Genomic DNA, 25,355 nt, shown 5'->3' with positions numbered 1-25,355 from the left:
AGGAATTGTAAAGACGGTTTAGATATCTCATCCCTGAATAAATCACTTATTTTTATTTTTGATTGTTCCGTACACTTCAGTCTAAAACACATTTGATAGATGTTGAGTTATGGACAAAATGTTTCAGTTTTTAATTTTCGGAAAAGATACTGTGTAAAATTGAAATAGTAATTTAAAAAATGTGTAGTGGAAATGGCTTATAGATTAGTAGCATGAAAGCTATTTGTCCATTTGATGAATATACAGAAATATAAAAAACAGACGATAATACGGAATCATGAGGTATGAGAAGTAGGGAGAGGTGCAAACCGTTATTAAATAGATGACTAAACATGTTACTTATAGACATTCCAGAGATGAATTATCAACGCATCTTGTGCACATAGATTTGCAGTCAGCACTCCCTTTAAACTCGTTTGGTTAACTTTACAAACAATTTTGAAAGATACATATGGTAATAGTTAATAATCACAATACACGACGTATCTGAGGAAAAATGATCCTAGATATATTTCGAGAGAGGTTGGTTTTTACTGCAAACAATATTAGTCCTACATGGGCAAGAAAACGGATGTAACCTCGCTGGGATTGTACACAACAGCCATTTATTCTTATCATATCTAAGAATTTAGAGAGATCTCTTCAAACACCGAAAATCCTCAGGTTTGCCTGTATGTTATTTAGAGAATGTATCAAAAGGATAATCCTGTTTCCTTCATAAAGATCATGGGTGAATCCCCTAACTTTTCATTCGCGAATATCTTCAATAGATTTTCAGACATCAAATCTACCGGGATTACAGATTTTGTCCGCTTTTGGAATAAAGTTTCTAAGCGAAGAACAGTTTGCCTATTTTGATCTTCATCAGGTTTGATTCTAACACAGTAGTATTTGTATGCACATATGCACAGTTCGTTCTGTTCTACTTTACAGCTGAGAAACGTGGTCATTAAGAGTAGAAGATACTCGTAAGCTACTAATATTTGACCACAGATGTCTTAGAAATGTTGCTCGCATCTGCTGCGATCACCGGGTAAGTCATAGTGAGGTTAGACGCAGGGTACTAGGGAATGATGGTAGGTCAGCTGATGAGGTTGTGAATCTTCATTGACTGAAATGGTTGGGCCACGTGTTGCGTATGTCGGAACAGCGATTAACACGACGCGCAGTGCTGACTAGTATTGGGTATGGTTAGAAGAAAGTTAGGAGCGGCCAAATTAAAATGTGGCGTCAGTCCTTGAAGACACTAACTTCTGGTCTGAGCCATGTTGGGAGATGCAGGCTACTTGGTTGGGGTCCGCGTGACTATCGTAACCAATGGTTGGAGACTCTTGGTGACATGGCTCAGAATCGATCACAATAACGAACTAATTCTTTCTTCCTGTATTATATCCTTATATGCAATCTTTCTTTTATATATTACTACCATTGAAGTAACTACCTCTATGAATTTGGTGTTGATCTTGTGCTAATGAGGTGTGGCAACTTGAACCGATGCATATATTTGCCCGGTCTTACGTTGTAGCTGACTGACTGATTAAAAATATCGAAGTGATCAATATAATTTATGAGTTAGCGATAACAATGAAATGGATTGCATAACTAATCAGAATAAGTAAAGTGTACACATAAATAGTGTGATTATAGGTTTGGTAATAAATATTGGAAGAATAAACATTATGATGTCCCAGGACAGAGTTGCTTGGAGAATACTGGTCGGCGGTCAATGTTCCATTGGGAATAACAGGCGTAAGTAAGTAATTAACTAAACATTATGAAAACATGAAGAAATGCAACAAAATTATGGGTAGGTCCGAACTAGAAAACATAGACTTATAAAAATATTGACCACTAAAATTAAGTAATAAGAAGTATGTGAATAGTCAGTTCAAGTATACAGATAGTGGAAAATAGATGAAAAATTAAAGGTTAGAAACAATTGGTGGTATCATCTATCAGGGTTTCCATTGTAAATGGTGGAATGAAGTTAATATAACCTTCTTTTAAATACATTCTACTATATGTAAGGGACGACATGGAACCCCATTAAGAAAATTCAAAGGTATTTGATTAATCACTTAATGTTTTGGTTACGCCTACTATATGATTAATATCGATTAATTGTGGCAAAACTGAGCTGCGTATTAGTTATCTGACACTTATTATTTCCTTAATTTGACAATTGACATCATTGTATTCGAAATGTATTTGTTTTGCTTGAGTTATAACTTCAGTTAGTAAAGTTAAGAATCTGGAAACAAATTTATGAGTCGGTTACCAAATAAGTGAGAAAATAATTTACACGATAAAATTTAACTAAAATTCTGATTATTGAAATACTCGTTTAATGATGTAATAAAATTGAAAATAAAATATCCATTAAACAGTTAGTTTTAGATCACTTTTGTGGTAACAGTCAATCTAATCAATACAGAATATACAAACTCAAATATTCGTAATTTCTCAAGCATTAAAATGTCCGAAAATTAACTGCTAAATTATTAGAGGTAGTTGATAAACAGTAATAGATATTGCATTGAAATACCGATGATGATGATGATGATGATGAGACTGGGTTGAAATTCACCTCAAAAGATTTTTAATAATTCATAGTGAACAAAATTTTCATACCATTATGTATATTGGATTGATTTTGAAATGAAAAAAACAACAACGTGATAAGACTTTTCTCTAAATGTTTGTAAGAATCAATAGTGTATGTAATAACATACACTATCCTTGAAATTATGTATTTAAAATTAATGTGATTAAATGGTGATTTTATTCTGATTATTGTTTGTTATTGTTGTCACGGTATCATGATTGATATGATTTAGAGTTGAATATTTTGTTGATTTTTTCTTTAAGGTCATATATTTAAATACATGTATGTTTTAGCTCATAAGACAAATCATTCTAACAGAAATGAGTTGTTTACTTATGCAGTTAAACTATAATATAGATACTTAGTTATACAGTAACCTTTATGATATGTGTTTTCAATTTTTTAATGTTTAAATGGGAATTATCTGTCCATTTATGATATGTGTACAAAAAATTTTTTTTCATTCGATTTATCACCGGATACATTGAATTGTTTATTTGGTTATCCTAGAATGACGTAACCTTAAAATTTTTATGGAATATTTTAGTCTTATGTTCATTGAAACAAGTGAATATTGTTTTGTGTTGAAAAACTACTGAATAATCTTTTCTTTTTTTTCTTTTTGAATGCAAATGGACATAAAGTTTACATTAAAAAAATAATCTATAGAACTTACTATGAAATAAATATTTCACAGATTGAAATCATGAGTCAGTTGAAGCTAGACCACCATGGAAAACCTGGAAGCACTGGACGGCCGCTTCGTCCTAGTATGGGACTCCTCAGCAGCGCGCATCCACGACCCCGCACCCCACGGGATTCGAACCCAGGACCTACTGGTTTCGCGCGCGAGCACTTAACCATCAGACCACTGAGCCGGCATCCGACGGTGTTAATGTCTAACTTCAACCAATCCACGAAGTTGCGCCACCTTATACCATTGTCTTCAGTGAGCTGATATCTCACAACAGACCTGGTTGAACTCCACTAGTAACGGCTTCTCAGGTTTCCATGGTTTTCCATGGTGGTCTAGCTTCAACTGACTCATGATTTCAATCTGTGAAATTTCTAAAATCTCCACAAAGCCCTTCTGAAAATAAATATTTGTTAAAGAATAATTTACATTGATCCATATTCTTGATACGAATTGCACTTTACATAGAAATTGGTTTGTAGTTTTTTTTTAATATTTTGTTCAATAACCTAACTTATTGTTCATTGAACACCGACCTATTTTATTTTTTAAATGAAGATTTGGCTGACAGATTAACCGCTATTTTCAAAATAAATTAATTTAAAATGTTTCATTAATGTATTGAATTATTTAGTAGAAAAAGGATTCATTATATACATCAACAGGGTAGTAACAATATATCAGGTGACTATTGAGATGAAAATATTTCATAATAGGCAAAACTAATATTTTTATTGTTCCGCAGTAGTAACAATAATAATAATGAAACTGTACTATAAAAATGTTCAAACAATATGTTCAGCCGACTAATTTCAATTATCACGTATCAGTGATTGTAAAGTACTTTTATTTGAGTATTATTAATTTTGTTTTTTAAAAAAAATATTGAATATTTAAAAAAAGTTCGGCGGCCTGCTTGAGCATCTGGGCTACCTGTTCCTGCCATCTAGATATTTCAACAAGTTATCTATTTTTGTTTGTTTTAATATATCATTATGTCTATTAATCGCATAACCTATCCTGGTGCATTTCTGAAAAGTGTACAACCTTACGTTGTCAAAATTACAAAAAGCCCAACAAGAGATAATGTGGTCGCTGGCAATATGCAGCGAAAAGAATATACATTATTCAAATGTTCATTTACTGGACTGCTAATATCTAACTGGCGATCACCCAATATTTATCGTCAGGATCGACCAAGAAGAAAGAAACGAAAACTTGTTGAAATACTTTGTGCTGAGAATTCTATATTGTACCAAAAATATAATATTGAATAAAGCTTATAATAATAAAAAAATAAAAAAATATAGTCAGTGTCTTTTTGGGGCATTAGTTATTACTTTTATGGAAATAATGTTAATTAAACTTCTCAATGATTTGATAAGTTGTGAAGTGAAATTACGCTTGTATTTCTTTTTAAAAAATTAGATTTGATTGAAGTGAACAGTAACAATAGGGAGGTTCTTATAAGGACATTTGATTAAATTTCATTATGTACTTTATAGATAAAATAATTTTTAGTAATATGATTGTAGTTATTGTTGATAATAGTCATTATTCTTATCATCATTATTGTTATTATATCTATAATATGCATAATACTCAACATGGTATAGTATTAACTAACAGTATACACTCACTCGATTGAAATCATGGAATAGAAGAAGAGTAACATAGGAATTTCAATTCAATGAAATATGTTTCTATATTGTATACACTAAATTCCATAAATCAATATCACATGATTAAAAAAAATTTGTATACAAATGAATTTTGTTTTTTCGTTTCTTATGTTAATCATAGAATAACAATAAATTATGTTTCATTGTTGTTATTATTATCATTTACAAATAGGAACACATTTTCTTCTTATATACAAGACTCTATTAAAATTTACTTCTATGTAAACATAATCTATTAATATGTATATACATCACCTGATATGAAAGTTGGTACTTTTATGTAAGACTATTAATTATGTTGATAAGATAATCTTATGATCAACTGAATGGAATTATGTAAAAAAAAATGCCTATTTACCAGAATTCCTATTTTTTTTGGGGGGGGTGTGACGTGATTTGTTGCAATTTAACTAAAGAACCATCTTATTTAGTTCAAAAAACAGACCATTCTATTAAATAATGGGTAAATAATGAGTAAGTATTTATTTAGATTATTTGAAAATATCCTTCGGAATAGAATAAATTTATAGTTAAGCTTTAAACATTTAAAGATTGTTTGATTGGACTAACTAAACGAAGTGAAGAATTAGATAAATGGCTATCATTATGCTAAAACTTATATTTTCTAGTATGGGACGCACTGCTGAGGATTCCCATACTAGGACGAAATGGCCATCCAGTGCTTCCAGGTTTTCCATGGTGGTCTAGCTTCAATTGACTCATGATTTCAACCTGTGAGATAATACGTTTATTAAGGTATTGTTGATATGCATAAACCAAATCTTATTCAACATTGAGATTTTGATAAATCAATGGATTATGGTATACATTCAGGTTGGATAACTCTTCAAATGATTTAAACCATACAATAGGATTGAGCCTAGTTACATTGAATTAATTAAGCGTATAACCAACACAGATTTTAATTTTTCATATATTTTGACGGTTTATTCATTTTCAAAATTTTTGATATTTTAACCAGTAAACCGATAATCATCTCAGGACCTAAATGATTAAACGATTTGCGTTTGTGTATTTTTGATTGAATCACAGTTATAATTATGGTTCAATGAAATTTAATTAAATAATAAGGAAGTAACATTATCAGTTTCTAAATAACCTTATAAATATTTTTCCTGCTCTATTAAACTATATTTTCTTTTTACCTTTTATAACAGATCCTTTCTGTTACTACTGATACTGTTACTATATCCAGTAGACTGGTATTTAACATGACAAATTCATATAGCTATGCTTAAGCATTGTAGCAACTTGAATCGATGTATACTTTTGCCAGATTTAACTTCAAATCTGACTGACTAACTGTCATTTTCAGCATATACTTATCTGTATTTAAATGAAGGATACCTTGTAGAGGCTAGTATCCGCTATATCTGACTCTAATAAATGATATTCCGTTAACTGAGTATTTAACGCTGGCTAAATCTCCTAGTAGAGTTATGAATTTACTCGAGATTATTCAGAAGCCTGAACACCAGTTGTAGAGATATTTTATTGTTAAAGATTAATAAAATCTGCAAGCGTACAGCAAGCAAGCACACAGTGAAACCAAGAGTGTGTGTATATGTGTGTGAGTGTTGAAAATCCATATATATTTATAAGTGTTAATCGAAAATGGATAAATTATTGATTGTCTGTGTGTATTACAACCAATGGGGGAATAGATTACAAATTGACATGTGCTCAATCAGACTCACACAGAAAATTACATGGTGGATCAAGTGTCTAAATTACGGTGAACAGATAAATAATACAGTAGTTGGATGGGCTTACTACAACTTCATTCAGACTCCTCAATGATATAAGCAAGCATGCCAAATGCTTATTATTATTATCTATCAGTTACATTTTATTTTCTATTTTTTTCATTGGATTGCTATTTGTTTATGAAGAATATTTGACCACATAGTAAGTAAGGCAACCTAATATTTGTCCGTTTCATTTAGTAACAGCAATCCACCCGAACTAATGCCAAGATTGGACTTGATATTTTCAAACAAATTGAGCATCGGGTAAAAAGTTAATAATAAATATATTTTTTGTTATATCCCACTGAGTGGAAAAACTGTATTTCCGACATTTTGTGACTTGATATAAGCCACTGAACTGTTTCGTTTAAACTACCTACTTGGGCATCAAAGTCATCTGCTACGATTACTATGTCCGAACGTTTAGCTTTATGAAGATGTTCAGAAAGCTTTCTGTAAAAGTCATCTTTCAATTCATCCAGGTTGCAGGCAGTAGGAGCTTAGGCAGAAACGATGAAAAGGCAACGACATGCGTCTCTGTCCTTACGAGTTCTTACGGAGCCGTTTAGCCGAACAGCACATAGGCGACTGTTAACAGGGATCCATCATAATAGTGCTTGTTCTGCCCTCGTACTTAGTGCTGTCTACACCTGCCAGTCTACAAGAAGTAGCCATTGGGTCGCCAGATACACAGAGGGTGTATCTCGTCGGTATCCCACCTTGGCGAGGTGAGGTCAAGTGGATGATCACACTAGGATCCTGAATGTGTATTCCGGAGACACAGCATACATCAATGGTACGAGATTATAGGGTTTTAGCAAAGGAGGTCTGCTGGCCGATTCGACACAAGGTACGTACGTCGAAGGCTCCAATATGTAGTTTGGAGCGAGATTTCAGAAGACCTGAGACAGTGTTTCGCACAATAGAATCGTTTGCCATGGTGACACTTAAGGAGAAAGTTAAAAGAAGTATAGAGTTGAATGTCAAGGTAGGAGGTAAAATGGGGATTGAAGAGGGAGATTGATTATGAATACAGTGGTCTTGAGTGATATTAAAGTTATGAGGGCGGTTATCACTTCCCAGGTTCTCCTAGAGGTACCTGGAAATGGAATCGGGCTAGAAGTGATCTTAGTGACCTGAGAGCGTCATCGCAGTGCCCAAGACACAACTACTTCAGGCCGGTTATACACGACCTTTATGAGAGAAATTTTCGTGTTAGCCTTGTACTTGTTAAGACCATACCTCCGGAGACGGAAATCCATGTGATAAGGCAAGGTGTGCATTCTTAGGGTCGACCTTTTCTAAACCCACCCCTCTTTGTGGGAAGGCAGCATCGCTGTCATACTGGTTGTCTGAAGGAAACACCTTACTGTCGTCACACCTCTGTACAATCAGCAGTACGACTTCGTCATTGAACCTTGGGGTTTGCTGCTTTTAGTTTTACCGCTCTTCAACAGACCTTTCTGACATGGTAGGACCTTGAGGAACGATTGTTCCAGCCAATATAGCTCGATTGATTCATCACGATAGGCGAACCACGTCAAGTTAACAGCAACAATCGGGGTATATATATATATGGGTCATCCAGAAACGCCATAATATTAATGCATAAATATATATGGAATTAGTAGCAGTCTATCAATCTGCCTAAAGAAAAGACGTCTACATTATTTTGCCCACGTATCGTGTGTGGTTTCATCAAAATAAGATGTTTCTGTTTCTCAGAGTATATAGCCATCTAAAATATTTAATCATTAAAGTTTCCTTTTGAATTAAAATTTGACAATGAAAGTTACGCGTTATATGTATATATCTTAAATACAACAAGGTAAGAATTATTTACACCTACTGGTTGTTTGTTAACAAATGACCTTGGGACGGTTTATTGATTTGTTATTTATGTTTCTCTATTCATTTCGGTTAAAAAGGAAATTATATTATCAGCGCCGACAATTGACAATTTTATAGGGCGTATGATAAGATCCTTCCCTTTTATGTTTAAGTAACCCTAGAAATTTCGTCTCCTGATATATTTCGGTAATGTAAATATTATTCCTATAATTCACTAAACATGACTACCTTTTACTTGATTAATGTCATTGAATTTGCAATATCCAATTATATTTTACAAAGTATAAATCCAGTTAGTTCTACCATGTTACTTGCTGATTTATAAAAACCTTATAAAAGCTTATTCATTTTCTAATTGCTTACTTGATAACTTATTCATTCTTTTAATGATTAAACGTTTATAGTTGAACTGTCGTCATTAAATATGGAAATAGATTAGCATAGATCTTGAACTAGGTTTTTAACAATGCTTTGAAATTCCATATTCTTATTTTCTTCACTTATAAGCCAAATTTTATTTTTTACCGAAAGACCATGAAGCTTATGAAGCAGTTATTAGACTATGTTGAGGGTTCTGTAATATATTCAGTCACATATTCATACAGCATTAAGATTTCTGTTGTAAAATACTATTGACGATGTAAACTATCCAACTAAAGTAATTTATAACAAAACAATTGTCAAAATCAGAAGGGGTTTTGTGGAAATTGTAGTAATTTCAATAGTTGAGATCAATAGTCAGTCGAAGCTAGACCACCATTGGAAACCTGGAAGCAATGGACGGTCGTTTCTTCCTATTGTGGGACTCCTCAACATCGCGAGATTCGAACCCAGGACCTATCAGTTTCTCTCGCGTGAGCGCTTAACTACTAGACCACTAAACAGGCATCCAACGGTGTTAATTTTCTAAAATCAACTAATCCACGAAGTTGAACGACACATCCACCATTGTCATCAGTGAGTTACTATCTCATAACTGATCCGGTTGAACTCCGCTGGTCACTGATTCTTGCTAGAACTCCAGGAAATACATCTTGAAGCCAGTCACTAGTGAGCATATGTCAAAATATATAAAATAACATTCTAAATGAAATTTCTAATATGTTTGAAATACATTCACTGTGTATTACCTAGTTATTCCATTAGACTTGATTAATACGTTTTCCTCATATGCTTTTGTTATAACTTGTGGCCTGTGTACCCTATTAATGTATAACATTACGATACCGCCAATTAGAGGGCAGTGAATTATCGATCGAACCAGTGACTCGTAAACCCTCACGAGCAGTCTAGAGTACGTATCAGCCCTGATTTCTACCTAGCCCAGCCAGTTAAGTCCAGAACACCAATCCCAGCCTCTGCGATATGAATAATTTATTTCAAACATACTGGGTTTATATACCAATCAAACAGACCACATCGTACCATAAAATAGAAAACAACATTTGTATAAGATTTGCCCAAATGTGGCTGTGAATATGGGAGGTAGTGATTAATAGACAGGGAATAATTCAAGAATGAAAAGTTGTATAATAACAGTTCATAAGTTAAAATAAAGCTTATGATAAGAGAAACATGAATATGAATAGTTTAGTTATTTAACAACTATACGATAAAAATATACGCATAGTATTGGTTTACAAATGGATCCCAAAGTTACCATTCATTATGTTCATCGGGACTTAACAACTTTTAGATAACATTATTCCAAATACTTCTTCAATTGAAAAATGTCATTCAGTTTATTAATTAGACTAATATTTTAGTCTTCGATTGAGATCATGAACCGATTGATGTTAGACCACCGTTGGAAACCTCGAAGCACTGGACAACCGTTTCGTCATATTGTGGGACTCCCCAACAGCGTGCATCTACGATCCCGCTCACGGGATTCGAGCCCAGGGTCTTCAGTCTCGCCCGCGAACGCATAACCTAATGGACCACTGAGCCGGCATCCAATGGTGATAGTGTCTAACACCAACCAATCCACGAAATCGCGTGACCATCTTCCATTGTACTGAGGTAGATACCTGTCTCTACCCAACACGGATTAGCTCCACTGGTCACGACTTCTCACCAGAACTCCGAGAATTCCCTCACGAAGCTAGTCACTAGTGAGCACATGTTAATTACTAGTATATGGGTTGTGGAGATTATTAAGTTTTTGATTGAGATCATGAACCTAATCCCGCGAGCAGGATCGTGGATGCGCACTGTTGAGGAGTCCCACAATAGGATGAAACGGCCGTCCAGTGCTTCCAGATTTCCAAAGGTGGTCTAGCATCAATCGATTCATGATCTCAATCAAAAACCTAATAATCTCCACAACCCCCATACTAGTAATATTTTAGTATTAAATAAATTGCTTTAATCTAAAACAAATACCAATCGAATACTACTTCCTATTTCAATAGGAATTCGAACCAGTAGAATCTCAACAAAAATGGATCTGTTGTAAGATTATAGAAAAAACTTATGTGAAAATTTTATTTGTTCTTTTTTTTGTTGTTGCTACTTTTTGTTCTGAATTTCTAATTGATTTTAAAAAACAATAATTAACATCTTAATTTAATTTTATGATTGATCACTTCCGAATTGATTTATTGTTTATAATAGATTTTTTTCTCTCAAGGAACAACATTCTTTTTTGTTAGTTTAATCTCATATAAGTAAATGTTATTTAGTCATGCAAACAATAATTTTATATCATGTGTAAAATCTAACCTTTTTGAACTTAATCTAATTACCATATTATGCATCATATATGAAATTATTGTTACATTTATTCTTAATTTTAAATAACCATTATTTTTTATTTTTTTTATTACTTACTTACTCACGTTTGTTATTCCTCGTGAAGGAGCATAGGCTGCTCACCAGCATTCTCCAACACACTCTGTCATGGGCCTTCTTTGCTAGTTCTATCCAATTTTTGTTCATTTTTCGCGTGTCTGTCTCCATTTCTTGACGTAATGTGTTTTTTTGGTCTTTCTCTTTTCCTTTGACCTTCAGGATTTCATGTGAGAGCTTGTCTTGTAATCCAGTTGGATGCTTTCCAACTCTAGTGCTTCTTCCTGATTTCTTCCTCCACTGGGATCTTAATATTTATTATTAGTGACTTTATTCAATATTATATTTTTGGTACAAGACAAAATTATCAATACGAAGTATTTCAACAAATTTTCTTTTCTCATTACTTGATCGATCCTGACAATAAATATTAAGTGATCACCAGTTAAATGTAAGCGATTTCAAGAATCAGCATTTAAATATTGTTCATTCTTTTCAATGTATATATCTAGTCATCATGAAATCATTGATTGTACTATTTTGTAAATTGTACAGTGAAAGATCGTAAACTTTTCATAAACGCTCCTGAATAGGTTATGCAATTAAAAAAACATACTGATGTGTTGAAACAAACAAAAGAAACAGATAACTTATTGAAATATCTAAGTGGCATGAACAGGTAGCTCAGATATTCAATCAGGCCGCCTTGTTATATTATTTACGAAATTGAATTTTAGGTAAACAATTATTAAAAATAATAATTTTATTAATATTTGTTTTTGAAGTTAAAATATATTTGATTCTTGTATAGAAGATTTCTTTTAATCATAAATTATGGCCTCATTTAAAACCATAGTTATGCTGTTTTAAATTTCCTATATAAATTTAAATGTTATTAATGATTACATTTTGTAAGATTTTGTTATCTCCATTTTGATAAATAAGAAGTTGTAGTGGCTTTGCTTCGTTATATGATCACCCTCGTGACCGTTATTATACAAATCTCAACGGTGTTTGAAATTAGAAGGCAGAGAGAAACAGCAACTATAGTTTATTAGCGGATAGTGCAAATCACATAGCTATAGGAGCATTTGGCTAATTCCAAGCAGAGATGAGAATTTATATATGCGAGCAAATACATAGGCAAATTTATAGTGTAATCAAATCAAGGCGCAGCAAGGTCAAGCAAAAGCTAATAGTAGTAGGATTTGAGTACAATATATACACAGGGGGAGGATGAATCATCGAGTGATATTTAAACAATCAACATTTTAGCTAAAGTCTGTCACGTGCTCTAGTGATCATAATGGTATAAAGAAATATGAGAATTGTTACTATTCGAATAACAGTATCTGTCAAGTAAGTTAGTAGGAGGACTTAACCAAAATTGACAATAATCACAATTGGTTGTAGGATAGTCGCTATAATATTTTGAAGGAGTTTTATGAGATTGAAAAGTATATTATTTTCTTGACTTGTGAGATAGTTTGTTATTAATCTTCCATTTCCTTTCTTATAAAATATACAATAAAATAAACAAAGAATTGATTATACGGAAGACTTAATCACATTCTACATATAAGACTATAAATGAATAACCTAAATTCCTAAATTCCTATGCATATCTTATAATATGAAATTCAATAATTCCTTTTAATTTATTACTATAATGTATAGCTTTAAAATCTACTTGTTTTTCCATTCACTGTACTTGTGAAATTAAATTATAAAGAATATGTTATAAACCATTCATGTTTCGTAAATAGGGATTTTTCAATATCATATGAAAGATGTTTAATGTTTCTGAATAGATTAGAATTTAAAATAATTGACAAGGTGAACTTTTATCGTATACAGAAGAGAAGTATTCCGCGGTCGTGTACTAGAAGCAATAGACGGTCGTTTCATCCTATTGCGGGACTCCTCAGCAGTGCTCATCCACAATCCCGTCTCGCAAAATTCGAACCCAGGACCTATCAGTCTCGTCCGTGTGCTTAACAACTAGACCACTCAGCCGACATCTAACGGTGTAAAAGGACTTAACCATTGATTGCCCGAAACATTTATCTGATCAATTTATATTATTGGAAGTTATTATATTTCAAACTTTGAAAAATATCCACTTATAATTTTTACATTGTACTTTGGACACATAACGAATGTTATTCTAGAAAATTCCAAACCTCAAAACAATTTAGTTTAGTTTACTAAGTTCTGAATTGAAAAAGAAACGTTTTTCCTTCATTGACTACTTTTTTACTTTTTACTTACGCCTGTTACTCCTCGTGAAGGAGCATAGGCCGCTCACCGGCATTCACCATCCAACCCTGTCCTGGGCAGTCCTTTCAAGTTTTTTCCAGTTTTAATTCGTCCTTTCCATATCTGCTTCTATTTCCCGATGTCATGTGTTCTTTGGCCTTCCTCTTTCCCGCTTCCCTTCAGCATTCCAAGTTAGGGCTTGCCTCGTGATGCAGTTTGACGATTTGCGTAATGTATGTCCTATCCATTTCCATCGTCTTTTCCTAATTTCTTCTTCAGCTGGAAGCTGGTTTGTTCTCTCCCACAGAAGGCTGTTGCTGATGGTATCCGGCCAATGGATATTGAGTATCTTGCGAAGACAGCTATTTATAAATACTTGTACCTTCTTGATGGTGGTTGTTGTAGTTTTCCAAGTTTCAGCTCCATACAGTAGAACTGTCTTGACGTTGGCATTGAAGATTGTGACTTTGATATTGGTTGGAAGTTGTTTTGAGTTCCATATGTTTTTCAATTGTAGGAATGCGGCCCTTGCTTCGTTGACTAACAGTTACAGATACTAGTTATGTTTCTATATACTTCTAATGAATGATTGATAATAATTTCATGATATTCATGACATAAAAACCATAGCTGTATCATCCATCAGATACATTTGAAATGATAATTAAGTCATACAATGAAATACTTCTTTATGTTAAACTAATTCTAAGCATGTTATTTATCATTTTTGTTCCACACACACACATACAAACACACAAAATCTAATTGATTTCTTACAAAATGACTTTTTCCTAAAAATTTTAACATTTTAAAAGATTTGGAATAATTCGTTTTTACTCTTTTTTTGTGTGGCGATCTAACAAGGTAAGTTTGATTCGAAAAAATATGTGATGAATTCCCTGTGTTCATATTTCAATGAGTCTGATTATATTTTTATTACATGTCAAGACAATAAGGAAGAAGTAAGGTCAACAAGCATGTTATGGTAAAGAGATATGAGGCAAGAAAGTGAAGTATAATAGAGGTAATATAACAGATTTCAATATTGACCTTTACAATAAATTATGTTGGTAAACATGTTACATAAGTTAAATTTTAAATAAAAGCATTGGATATGATTAATTTAAAATGGTACACAAACTTGTTCTAAGAATGAATATTGTTTTTGTCATTTGAATTTTTTTTATTATTTAGCTGGAAGTTTAAGTGGAAGAATAGTCGACCGAAAAAGTCTAACAATATCACCTCAACCACCTAGAGGATTTATAATGGAGCATTTTTCCAGATCAGAGGAGAATATTGTTTGTGAAACAGATAAACCACGAATAAAAGTCTCAAGTTATAATGCCACTGAACCTTCAAGTGCTAATTCAGCTTCTAGTGTTCTAGTAACAGGACCATTGAATGAAATTTCACAGATTCCAGAGAAAAATGAATTAAAAAGTCATGATCATGGTCATCATCATCATCATCACCATCATCATAATCATCATCATCACCACCACCACCATCATCATCATCGTCACAACAATCATGGTCATCATCGTAACCGAGGTCTAACGCATACAATGACACGTGTAGTAGAAAGTAGACGATATTTAATGTTCACAAAATCATTACCATTTTGGGTGAGTTAGTTTATTCATTTGACAGTTCTGTGGTTATAATTTAAAGAAACTAATCAATGTGATGATTTACTTATAATTCAAAATTTTTAAGACATATCATTCACGAATTTAATATATTGCCTTTTTATTCTCAATCCTTTGCAATTAATTTCTGCACAAAGAAACGAATAAACAGACTCAGTTTTATCAATAGCAACTATAATCTACATTTTTCTACATTAGTTATCAAAATCATGACATTCAACCCCTAGTTTTAATGTAGCTGTGGTGTATACTACTTATGCTGATAGACATTAGTGTGTAGTTGCAATCTGATGTGGAATGTCAGGCGGCAGAAGATTAATTTGAAGAGGATAGAAAGGAAATCAAATAGCAATTGTAATATAAACAAAATTAGGGGAATTATGGAACAGATGAAGGACAACTCAGAGATGATGTGTAAATGATGTTTTCAATCATGATTTCTTATATTTTATTATGACGTTGTGTAATTTTGCTTTAAACAATAATTCGTTTTTTCAACCTGAATTATCGTCCACTTCCTAGTTACGAGACCTAATCGACATAGACATTATTTTTCAGTCAAAGCAATTAAATTGAGCTAAGAATTTAAAAATTTGTTAGCTAAAATCAAACTAAAAGTGGGCTACTAGTATAGGGGTTGTGGAGATTATTAGGTTTTTGATTGAGATCATGAATCGATTGATGCTAGACCACCTTTGGAAATCTGGAAGCACTGGACGGCCGTTTCATCCTATTGTGGGACTCCTCAACAGTGCGCATCCACGATCCTGCTCGCGGGATTAGGTTCATGATCTCAATCAAAAACTTAATAATCTCCACAACCCATATACTAGTAATTAACATGTGCTCACTAGTGACTAGCTTCGTGAGGGAATTCTCGGAGTTCTGGTGAGAAGTCGTGACCAGTGGAGCTAATCCGTGTTGGGTAGAGACAGGTATCTACCTCAGTACAATGGAAGATGGTCACGCGATTTCGTGGATTGGTTGGTGTTAGACACTATCACCATTGGATGCCGGCTCAGTGGTCCATTAGGTTATGCGTTCGCGGGCGAGACTGAAGACCCTGGGCTCGAATCCCGTGAGCGGGATCGTAGATGCACGCTGTTGGGGAGTCCCACAATATGACGAAACGGTTGTCCAGTGCTTCGAGGTTTCCAACGGTGGTCTAACATCAATCGGTTCATGATCTCAACTAAAAGTAGACTGATTTCTAGTTTCAACGTATGCATCATAAGATGCTTTTGAGAGTAGCAAGTTTTAAAATCACCTAATGAGTAATATCGAGATTCGCCAGAATGAAAAAACCTTATATATCATGCCGAATAATGAATTTATCAGTTCTCATGAGATCTAGTGATCTGTACGTATGTTATTCAAGCTCAGCTATTACCTGCCCTAACGTAGGTTATCCATTCCTAAAGACATAAACATACAGGTCTTCATTTGTTCAGAAATGCAGCTACTCACTTGGCTAATTAATCGGTCCATCAGAAATGTGATAGTGTCATTAACATTTTCATTGCATTGAATACTGAAATAATATAAAGTATTATACATATTAGTGGACAACTCGATCAAATTATCATTGTGTCAATCAAACTGTATTTTTACAGTTATGTACATATCTTTCTAACGTTGTCAATTATAATACCATTAATTTTAATCCAGAGAATCCCTATAATTATGTATGTTTATACAGTTTATTTTATTATAATAACTGATATATGTATGATTGATTCACACAACTTTTCATATTACTCTTGACAAAAATACAATAGAATAACTAGAACAGATAAGTTTTTTTTCTTAAAAGGTATAGTGTTTTATTGTTCTTTTCTTCTAACCATCATGGTAGCTGAATGACTGATATACGTTTGAAACTTAAGTTGTTTTCTAAACGTTAACATAACATCTAAATTATGTTTGAGGAAACCACCGGCTTAAACTTTTTTGCAAAATACTTTTCTCTTGGTATCAGTTATCAGTTTCGTTCAAGAAATATTTATGTAAATAAACAATAGCCAGCGAAACAGGTAGTGTCACAACAATAAAACGAAGACTCCAGAAATATTGTTATTACAGAATGGCTGTAAGTGATTCTATATTTATCTTACCGGTTAATCTAAAAACGGTTCAGTACACCGATTGATTAACAGTAAGACTGAATAAAATATTACATTTTCGACTGTGATCATTCCAGGTTATCCTTACCGTTAAGTTTTAAATATCAAATTTACTACTACATCAGTTCTTTTAGCCGATTGAACAGCAGACTAATAATGTCACATTGTCCATAACCAACAAATCCCACATGGTTGCCAGTAAGACTCTACTTAGTTTCCAACCCCAAATTTAATTTCCAAATGACCTTATAATCATTATACATCTGAAATGCAAATACGCTGTGATTACCATAGTATTTTAGCCAGGTTCGCTTTAAGAACTCAGAAGCAATCCCATATTTATTAAAATGATATAGTCCCAAATTAGTTATCAAGAGCAAAGAATTCTAAAAGATAATAGAGCTCAGAATAGTTTTAAAATATATTTTATGATAACCAATAAAATGTGCCTAGATGAAAATGTTGAATTCTCTAATGAAATGTACACACAGCTACTATAAAAACACCAGATTTAATTGCATTAATAGGGAACACATCGGAAAATAAATCAAGATAACATCTGATCAGTATTTCTGTTCATTTTATTGTAAATTTATTTTTTTAAGAGCCGTTTTCAATTTGATGGGGTTGACCTGATAGCAACAAAGTGGACATGATTAATTGTAAATTTAAGGGATTTGTGATGCATAGTAAAGAATTAATATTATAAGCCATTGCAACTGAGATTAAATAGTACTACGACCACTAGTGATATACGTATGGATATTAATATTCATAGTTTTACTAATTTTATCAATGGTAAATATTCCCTTAGAAAGATATAATTTATGGGACGAAGAACAGTAATTTGTTTTGTTCAAACTCTAAGCCGGATAATACATCATGAATTTACTCAATTGTCTTATTATTGGCTTTCTGGTAAGGATATTTTTAAGTACTTTCACTAGTTATAGTATTACATTTTCGGCTTCAACTTTAGTTATCTGTATTTATGGTACTAATTAACCTAGGGTTATTACTAAATTCAAGTACTGGTTGTGGGAGAGTGAGAGAGGGTTCGCATTACCAAGGGTAACTATCAAATGAGTAACCGTGAAAAAGGCGCACATTAATAATAGTGAGGATTGAAAGGAGGAATAACACTAATAATGGTGTGAGATATATTCGATTTGCCCCCTGTGGTGAAGGACTGAATTATCTACGTGGAATGGCATATAGTTTGGATACACTCATCTGAATATTTTAAACTATGTTACGAAAATTTTATAATGCATTTAACATTTTTATCTATATTAAATTGATGCTATCGCTTATTGATGCTTTCCTTTGATGTATTACATCCAGTCACCTAATATATTCTCTGGACTATTTTATTGTAGTAGTCCTTTTAGGTTATCAATGTGTTGACGTCAGAATTTTAAATATTTGTGTTGCTTACCCTTATTACCTCTCTTAGTCTGTCAAAAAAATATATAGATTTATACACAACTTCAAGAATCGAATTAAGGTTGTGTAATGATCGGAAATACAAGAAAAATAATAAGCAAACGTGTAAACGATTACTGACCGCTTAAGGAGTAGAATAAATTTAAAACATAAAAGTGGTAACAACAAATGACTAAAAATTAAAAGCCCTAAAATAAGGTATCCATAACCGAGTGACTGTGTGTGGAAAATAGTATTAGAGCATGACTCAGATATGATAGCAGCTTGATGTGACGTTTTACACACATAGCCCAGGTTTGAAATAATGAATTGCAACCGCCTTTAGAGTGAAATTGTCTAAATGATACTGTTGTGATGTTACTGGATTTATAATTAAGCTAGCTAATTTGGAATAGACGTACGAGATAACATGACTATGGTTGTAGAATAATAATCTGTTATCAAATTCGACAAAGCACAGTTTTTTTTCATTAGACGCTCAGGAAACTACTTTTTTATTGTTCGTAAGGAAGACGGACAGTGTCGAATCTAACAGATTTCACACCATTATAAATGTTATTCCCCTTTCATTTCTGACCTTGATTAATATGCGCTTCTTTCGTGGTCGCACTTTTGATAGTTGGCTTTTTGCTCTCTCCCTTTTGAATGTATATCACTAGTTATATAAACACTGCACAGTTTTGTTAAATATTGCATCACCTCACTGTAGAACAGCTGACATAGAACATAAGGTGTCAAAATTAAGATGTTTGATAAAAATTTCCATCTATTTGATTTTTCATTCTTCGTGCCGAATAGTTTTATTGCAAACATTTCATTATAATATTGAACAACATCATCAGGCTCTTTTTCAAATAAAAGTCTACTGAACACCAATAAAAGTAATCATGTCAGCTATAAAGTTTTCGTTCAGCACAAAAAAATGAATTAAACGTGACCGAGAAGTATGAACTGAACAACTGCATTTACATATTATAAATAAATCCATGATTTGATTCCAGTAATTGGTTGTTATCAATCAAAATGTTTTATATAAATAATATACTTTTCTTGAACAAACTATGCATAGTTTACAATGTAACAGGTGTTTCTGTAACTGTTGATTCCACATACACAGAACACTGTCGTCTTATTCTATAGGTACTTACCAAAGAGATCTAACAAATTCACATCCTTATTCACTCTCCAACTATACAATCAGGTTCAACCTGGTGTTTTCAGTAGATTGTTTGGTCTTCTACACTGATTATATATATATATATATATATATATATATATATATATATATCAACTCACTTACCAGGTACTTAGGTGTGAGCCACATTCTAAGTGTAAGGGCTAGTGATGCACACATATGGATGTGTGTATATGTATATGTCATCAACTCCTAACTTTATGTTTAGAACGCAATGACTTGCACCTTTCATTTTTTATAAGTAGATTATTTGTTTAATATAAATGTATATTTTGAGTGTGTTTAATTTTTTAGTATTTTTGATACATAAAATCATTAGGTTACATTTTAACCAGAACATTATTTTGTATATTCACAATGATGTTTTGTTGTAAAAGAAAATTGATATATTCTTTGCATAATAAGGATGATTGGCTGATGTTATTTAAAAAGTGGGCGTATCATAGTTTATTATATAATTTATTGAATAAGATTCATAATACTTACAATATATCAATCATAATGAAGTGACTAAACACAAGAGGTAAAAAATGAAGTGAATTCACTTTGTTTCGAAGGTTTGTTACATCTAAGAGAAACCTGAGATAAACATTATTCATAACACGTTTAGGAAATTTGGTTTAGTTTAGTGAATCAAAAAACGAACATACATTAAAACTAATAAATAATGAAAAAACTATCTACTTACTAGTGATTGAGTAGAAAATTCATAAGATTTTATGCTCAAGACTAAAACAACATTATAATTTGTGTCAATCATTATTATGTAGTTTTTAGAATAGATAGACTGTGGTTAGTATCGGAATCCAAGAAACATATTTCGTTTTAATTTAGATTTGTCAGCCAGATACTTTCTAGTACGATATTCACGCTGAGACTCCAACAGAATTATTACATCGGAATAACATGAATATGATCCACATATGACAGTTAAAACTCATATCTGAAGGCTAGCTACAGGGTAATCCAAATCCTAAATAATAATGATATAAACATCATATCCATCCGAACTTAATGGATTGGTGGGTAGAGTGTTGACATTTAAAGAGAAAGCTATTATGCTTCAGTTCCAAAGTGAACATCAACACAAGGATCCAAGACCATCCAGTTAACTAGCCCCAAATAAGACATAACTCATGTTCTGAATTCTACTGACTTATTTTTAAAAAACAGCATCATCGAGATAGTTCGCTCATGATGTAAATATTTCATCTAGGACGGATAAAAATTGAGTTCCAAATATCCATCATGGGAAAAATCTGACTTTTTCCTGATAATGATGTAATAATAACAAATTTCTTATCTGAAAACTCTGTAATAACTCATCAGAAATCAAATCAATTAAATTGTAATATTTTTTGATCGAGATCGGATAAAGACAGGTGTCTACCTCAGTACAATGGAAGATGGTCGCACAATTTCGTGGATTGGTTTATAGTAGACATTAACATCATTGGATGCTGGCTCAGTGTTCCAGTAGGTTATGCGTTCGCGCGCGAGACTGAAGGCCCTTGGTTCGAATCCTGTTAGCGGGATTGTGGATGTGCACTTCTGAGGAGTCCCACAATAGGACGAAGCGGCCGAGTTTTCTAACGGTGGTCTGACATCATTTGGTTCATGATCTCAATAAAAAAATCTTAACAATCTCCACAACCCTTAAACTAAAAATTGTAATATGTTTACCAACTTTATCAACCTGGTTTTTCTTCTTCTTTTTCATAAAATCATTCAAATGAACTAAATGTGGAATAAAGATACAATGCATAAAAAAAGTTTTAAAAAAAAGGAAATAATTCTAATTTCCAACTAATTTTCTATGTATTTTTTAAGGTCATATAAATAAATCTAAACAATTTGATGCATTTAGCACAAAACACGAAATTGGATAACAACTACATTTAATGATTTATTATTAATGACAAAATCAATTTAATGAATTCATTATATGGTTAAAAAACTGTTTAACTATTTACCTTATTTGGCTAAAAATATTGATTATCATCTATGTATAATTCCTAGGCTAAATTTATTTACTTTGATAATGTTTAGAAAAACAAATCTAAGTTATATGCTTAATACCCTAAGTAAATGATTGATACAATTTTATACTTATCTCCAATTAGCTGACATTGAATACATCAAATTATTAAATAATAAAGTTTCTCTGTGTGTGGAATACGCTTTATCTCTCATGTACTAACCTGAAGTAAAGTGACTATTTCATCTGTATTTTATTAGTTATTAACTTGAATTATTCATAGTGCAACTACAATGTTCTAAAATAAAGATCTGTGATGACAAATATTATTTATAACACATGTTGGATGTATGAAAATCTTCTTAAAGCTTATTATATGATGTGAAGGAATAAAATGTATTCACTTTCTTGAATACTTGTGCGATGTTAATATTTAGCACTCAAGAGAACTATTTGAGCGTTATACATATATACATATATACATATATACATATACATACATATATATATATATACATATATATACATATACATATACATATACATATATACATATATATACATATATATGTTTTTTTATATTACAGGACTTGTTAATAAAATCTAACAATCATAAAGTAAATGCTTAATTTGCAAAATGTCCATCAATTGTCTTAAAATGACTCAGACATCATTGTTCTTGTATTTTCATACAAATTGCATTCTGTTTCCATTCTTTACTGTTCAATCCTCTTGCCTCTCTGTTGCCAGACATTCTGTCCACGACTAACGTCATATATTACTTATGTTGATATAAGTAGCACACACCACAACAGTATTATGATTGATAATGTATTATTGTATGAATTTCACTTTTATTGATTTCATTCATTTCTTTTGAATATTTTGATAACATTATTTTCATCCCTATGTTACACATTCTGACAGCTTCTGTACTTAGATCGAAAATGATAAGTAAATTTAAACCAGATCCTGAATCAGTGGTGAGGTGGTGGATTAAATTACGTTATTTTTTTTATAAAAAAAACAGAAAATTAAATTTGACATTTTTGAAGTTTAATAATCACTGAGATACTATTAATTACCCATTAGACAAATATTTTATTTAAAGGGACTTTAATGTATCTTTTCAAATCAGTATTATCAAGATTGTTCTGTGTATGCAGTAATATATAATGATACTTGATATTATCTGTTTGATTGAGATGATTCTAGAAAACTGTATTAGTATTTTGTAAGATAAATGTCAGTATAATTAAATAAAATATCTTGGTTCATTCATTTTTAAAAACAGATATGTATAATCACATTAAATACAATAGAATAAATTATTATGAAAAGAAGTAAATTGCGTGAAAGATATTCTTCCATTTTTTGGTCAAACTAGTCAACTTTACGCTCAGATATATATGGATTATTTTTTCTGCTTAGCGTTTTTTAGCGATTCAATTTCCTACAGGATCGGGTCGCTAACTTCATACTCAACCCTTTATCTGGGCTTGGGGCCGGTAGTAGCCCCAGAGGGGCTCCAGGCAGAGTTATATATCTATAACTTCAGTAGATAAAATGTCACTTACTGTGAAATAATGTTAATTTGTTAAATATAAAGTATAGTTGGGGTAGTAAATCTTAGGATATGTCTAATAAAATAATAAATGACTAGTAATTATTGAGTACGTATCATGTAGGAATTCAAACTTTATACTTTATGAACATGACGATGATAAACGTTTATGCTGATTTTTGATAGTTTTTGGCAAAACTTAAAAGGTCTAACATTAAACAGTGATTCTCCATGCACTTGAATTCAACAAAACGTCTATGATATATGGAATTTTAAGCAAATTTCTCTCTGTTGTCTAAATGTATGTGTGTACTCACTTTCAACATGTATAATAGCTTACCTGTGATAAACTGATGTCTTTGATAGTGATGAATTCGCTAATTCTTACGGATGAAATTCCATGGCAAGATTGCTGATTCATTTGTTAACGTTATTTTTCTAGTAGTTGTTTCAACTAAAAATAATCTTTAAAAAAACAGAAAAATAGTTTGTTCATGTTAAAAATAACTTATTCACATACAATTATCATGTATTATCATTTAACATGAAATAACGATCAATTACTGTATTCAGATCCATCCAATCAGGATTCAAGAAGCATTTTTATGTACTTTTTGATAACTACATTTCAAAGTTGAAGGGTTTCTTACAACGTTTTTTTAAATATTAGACAACCTTAATTCACAATGAACTCGAAAGAATATGAACGATAAACATCTGCTCTAGTAATAGTATTTTTAGTAATTGTACCCTATTTTTTAAGTAAAATATTAATTTTTATCACTGTATATTTTGTTCATAACAAATAGTTAATCAGTTTTAACTTGACTTCGAATAGATTTCAGTTATCTTTAGTGATCGCTGCAATAGTCCAACTGCTATTGTGTAAGTATGGATATGGTTATATAATTTAAAAGTTATGTTAGGTTTGACCTAATCAATAGATCATTACTTTACACGTTTTCCATACCTACCTTCATTAGGCTACTGACCTTCACAATATTAGTTCGACCCGTCATATGACTGCTAAGTTTCTTGATTTATATATCTAGATAGTTAATATTCCATGCTTTTAAAATTTACTAGTTAATGGCAAGTATAGTATATGATTTAAACAGATAAATAGAATCTTACATCATGATCAAGTAACTGTGGTCCTAAAGGAATTATTAGGTATGGTTTGAAACCTTAGTTATTTCATTCACCAAACAGGGATACAAATTGAACTTTAATACAATCAAATAACACAAATAGTATGATACGCATAGATTTGTTCAATGAACTACGTGATGAAATAATTATGTTGGAGATGAGTTATAATACTTAATGGGTTAAAACTGATGAATTACAAACCGGATACTCAATCAATAAGAGTCAACTGACCTTGAATGTGAATTATGTTTTCGTAGTTTACTCAGATGTCTTCCATTATAACATTAAAAATATAGGGTTTGTGGAGGTTATCAAATTCTGTTGATACCATTAATCTACCTAAGTGAAACAACTACTTGAAACCAGTAAGCATTGGACTTCGTTTCGTTGTATTATGAGACTCCACACCATTGTGTGTCCAATATCTCACCACAGGTAATCGAACCAAATACCTTTGGTCTGATATGTGAGTGCTTAACCTCTAGACTGCTGAACCAGTATCTAGCAATGTAGATGTTTAACTTCAATCAACTTTTATGATTATACATGACCATTTCATACCTGCCCCGCACTCGACAGGGTTAAACCCCTCTGG

General features: G+C 32.0%; 1 protein-coding gene across 1 annotated transcript in view; it reads left to right on the top strand.

Annotated features, from left to right (window-relative positions):
* The window catches only part of MS3_00001613 (uncharacterized protein), a 69,273-nt gene that overhangs the window by 17,396 nt on the left and 26,522 nt on the right, over nt 1-25,355 (top strand). The window contains exon 4 of the mRNA XM_051209083.1: nt 14,845-15,278. Coding sequence (XP_051074505.1) covers nt 14,845-15,278 — 434 coding nt within the window. The remainder of the gene's footprint in view (nt 1-14,844; nt 15,279-25,355) is intronic.

Source organism: Schistosoma haematobium, chromosome 1 (genome assembly GCF_000699445.3).
Source record: "Schistosoma haematobium chromosome 1, whole genome shotgun sequence".
In the NCBI taxonomy this organism is placed as follows: Eukaryota; Metazoa; Platyhelminthes; class Trematoda; order Strigeidida; family Schistosomatidae; genus Schistosoma; species Schistosoma haematobium.
Note: the sequence above shows the minus strand (reverse complement) of the source record. Positions and strands in the feature narration are given on the sequence as shown.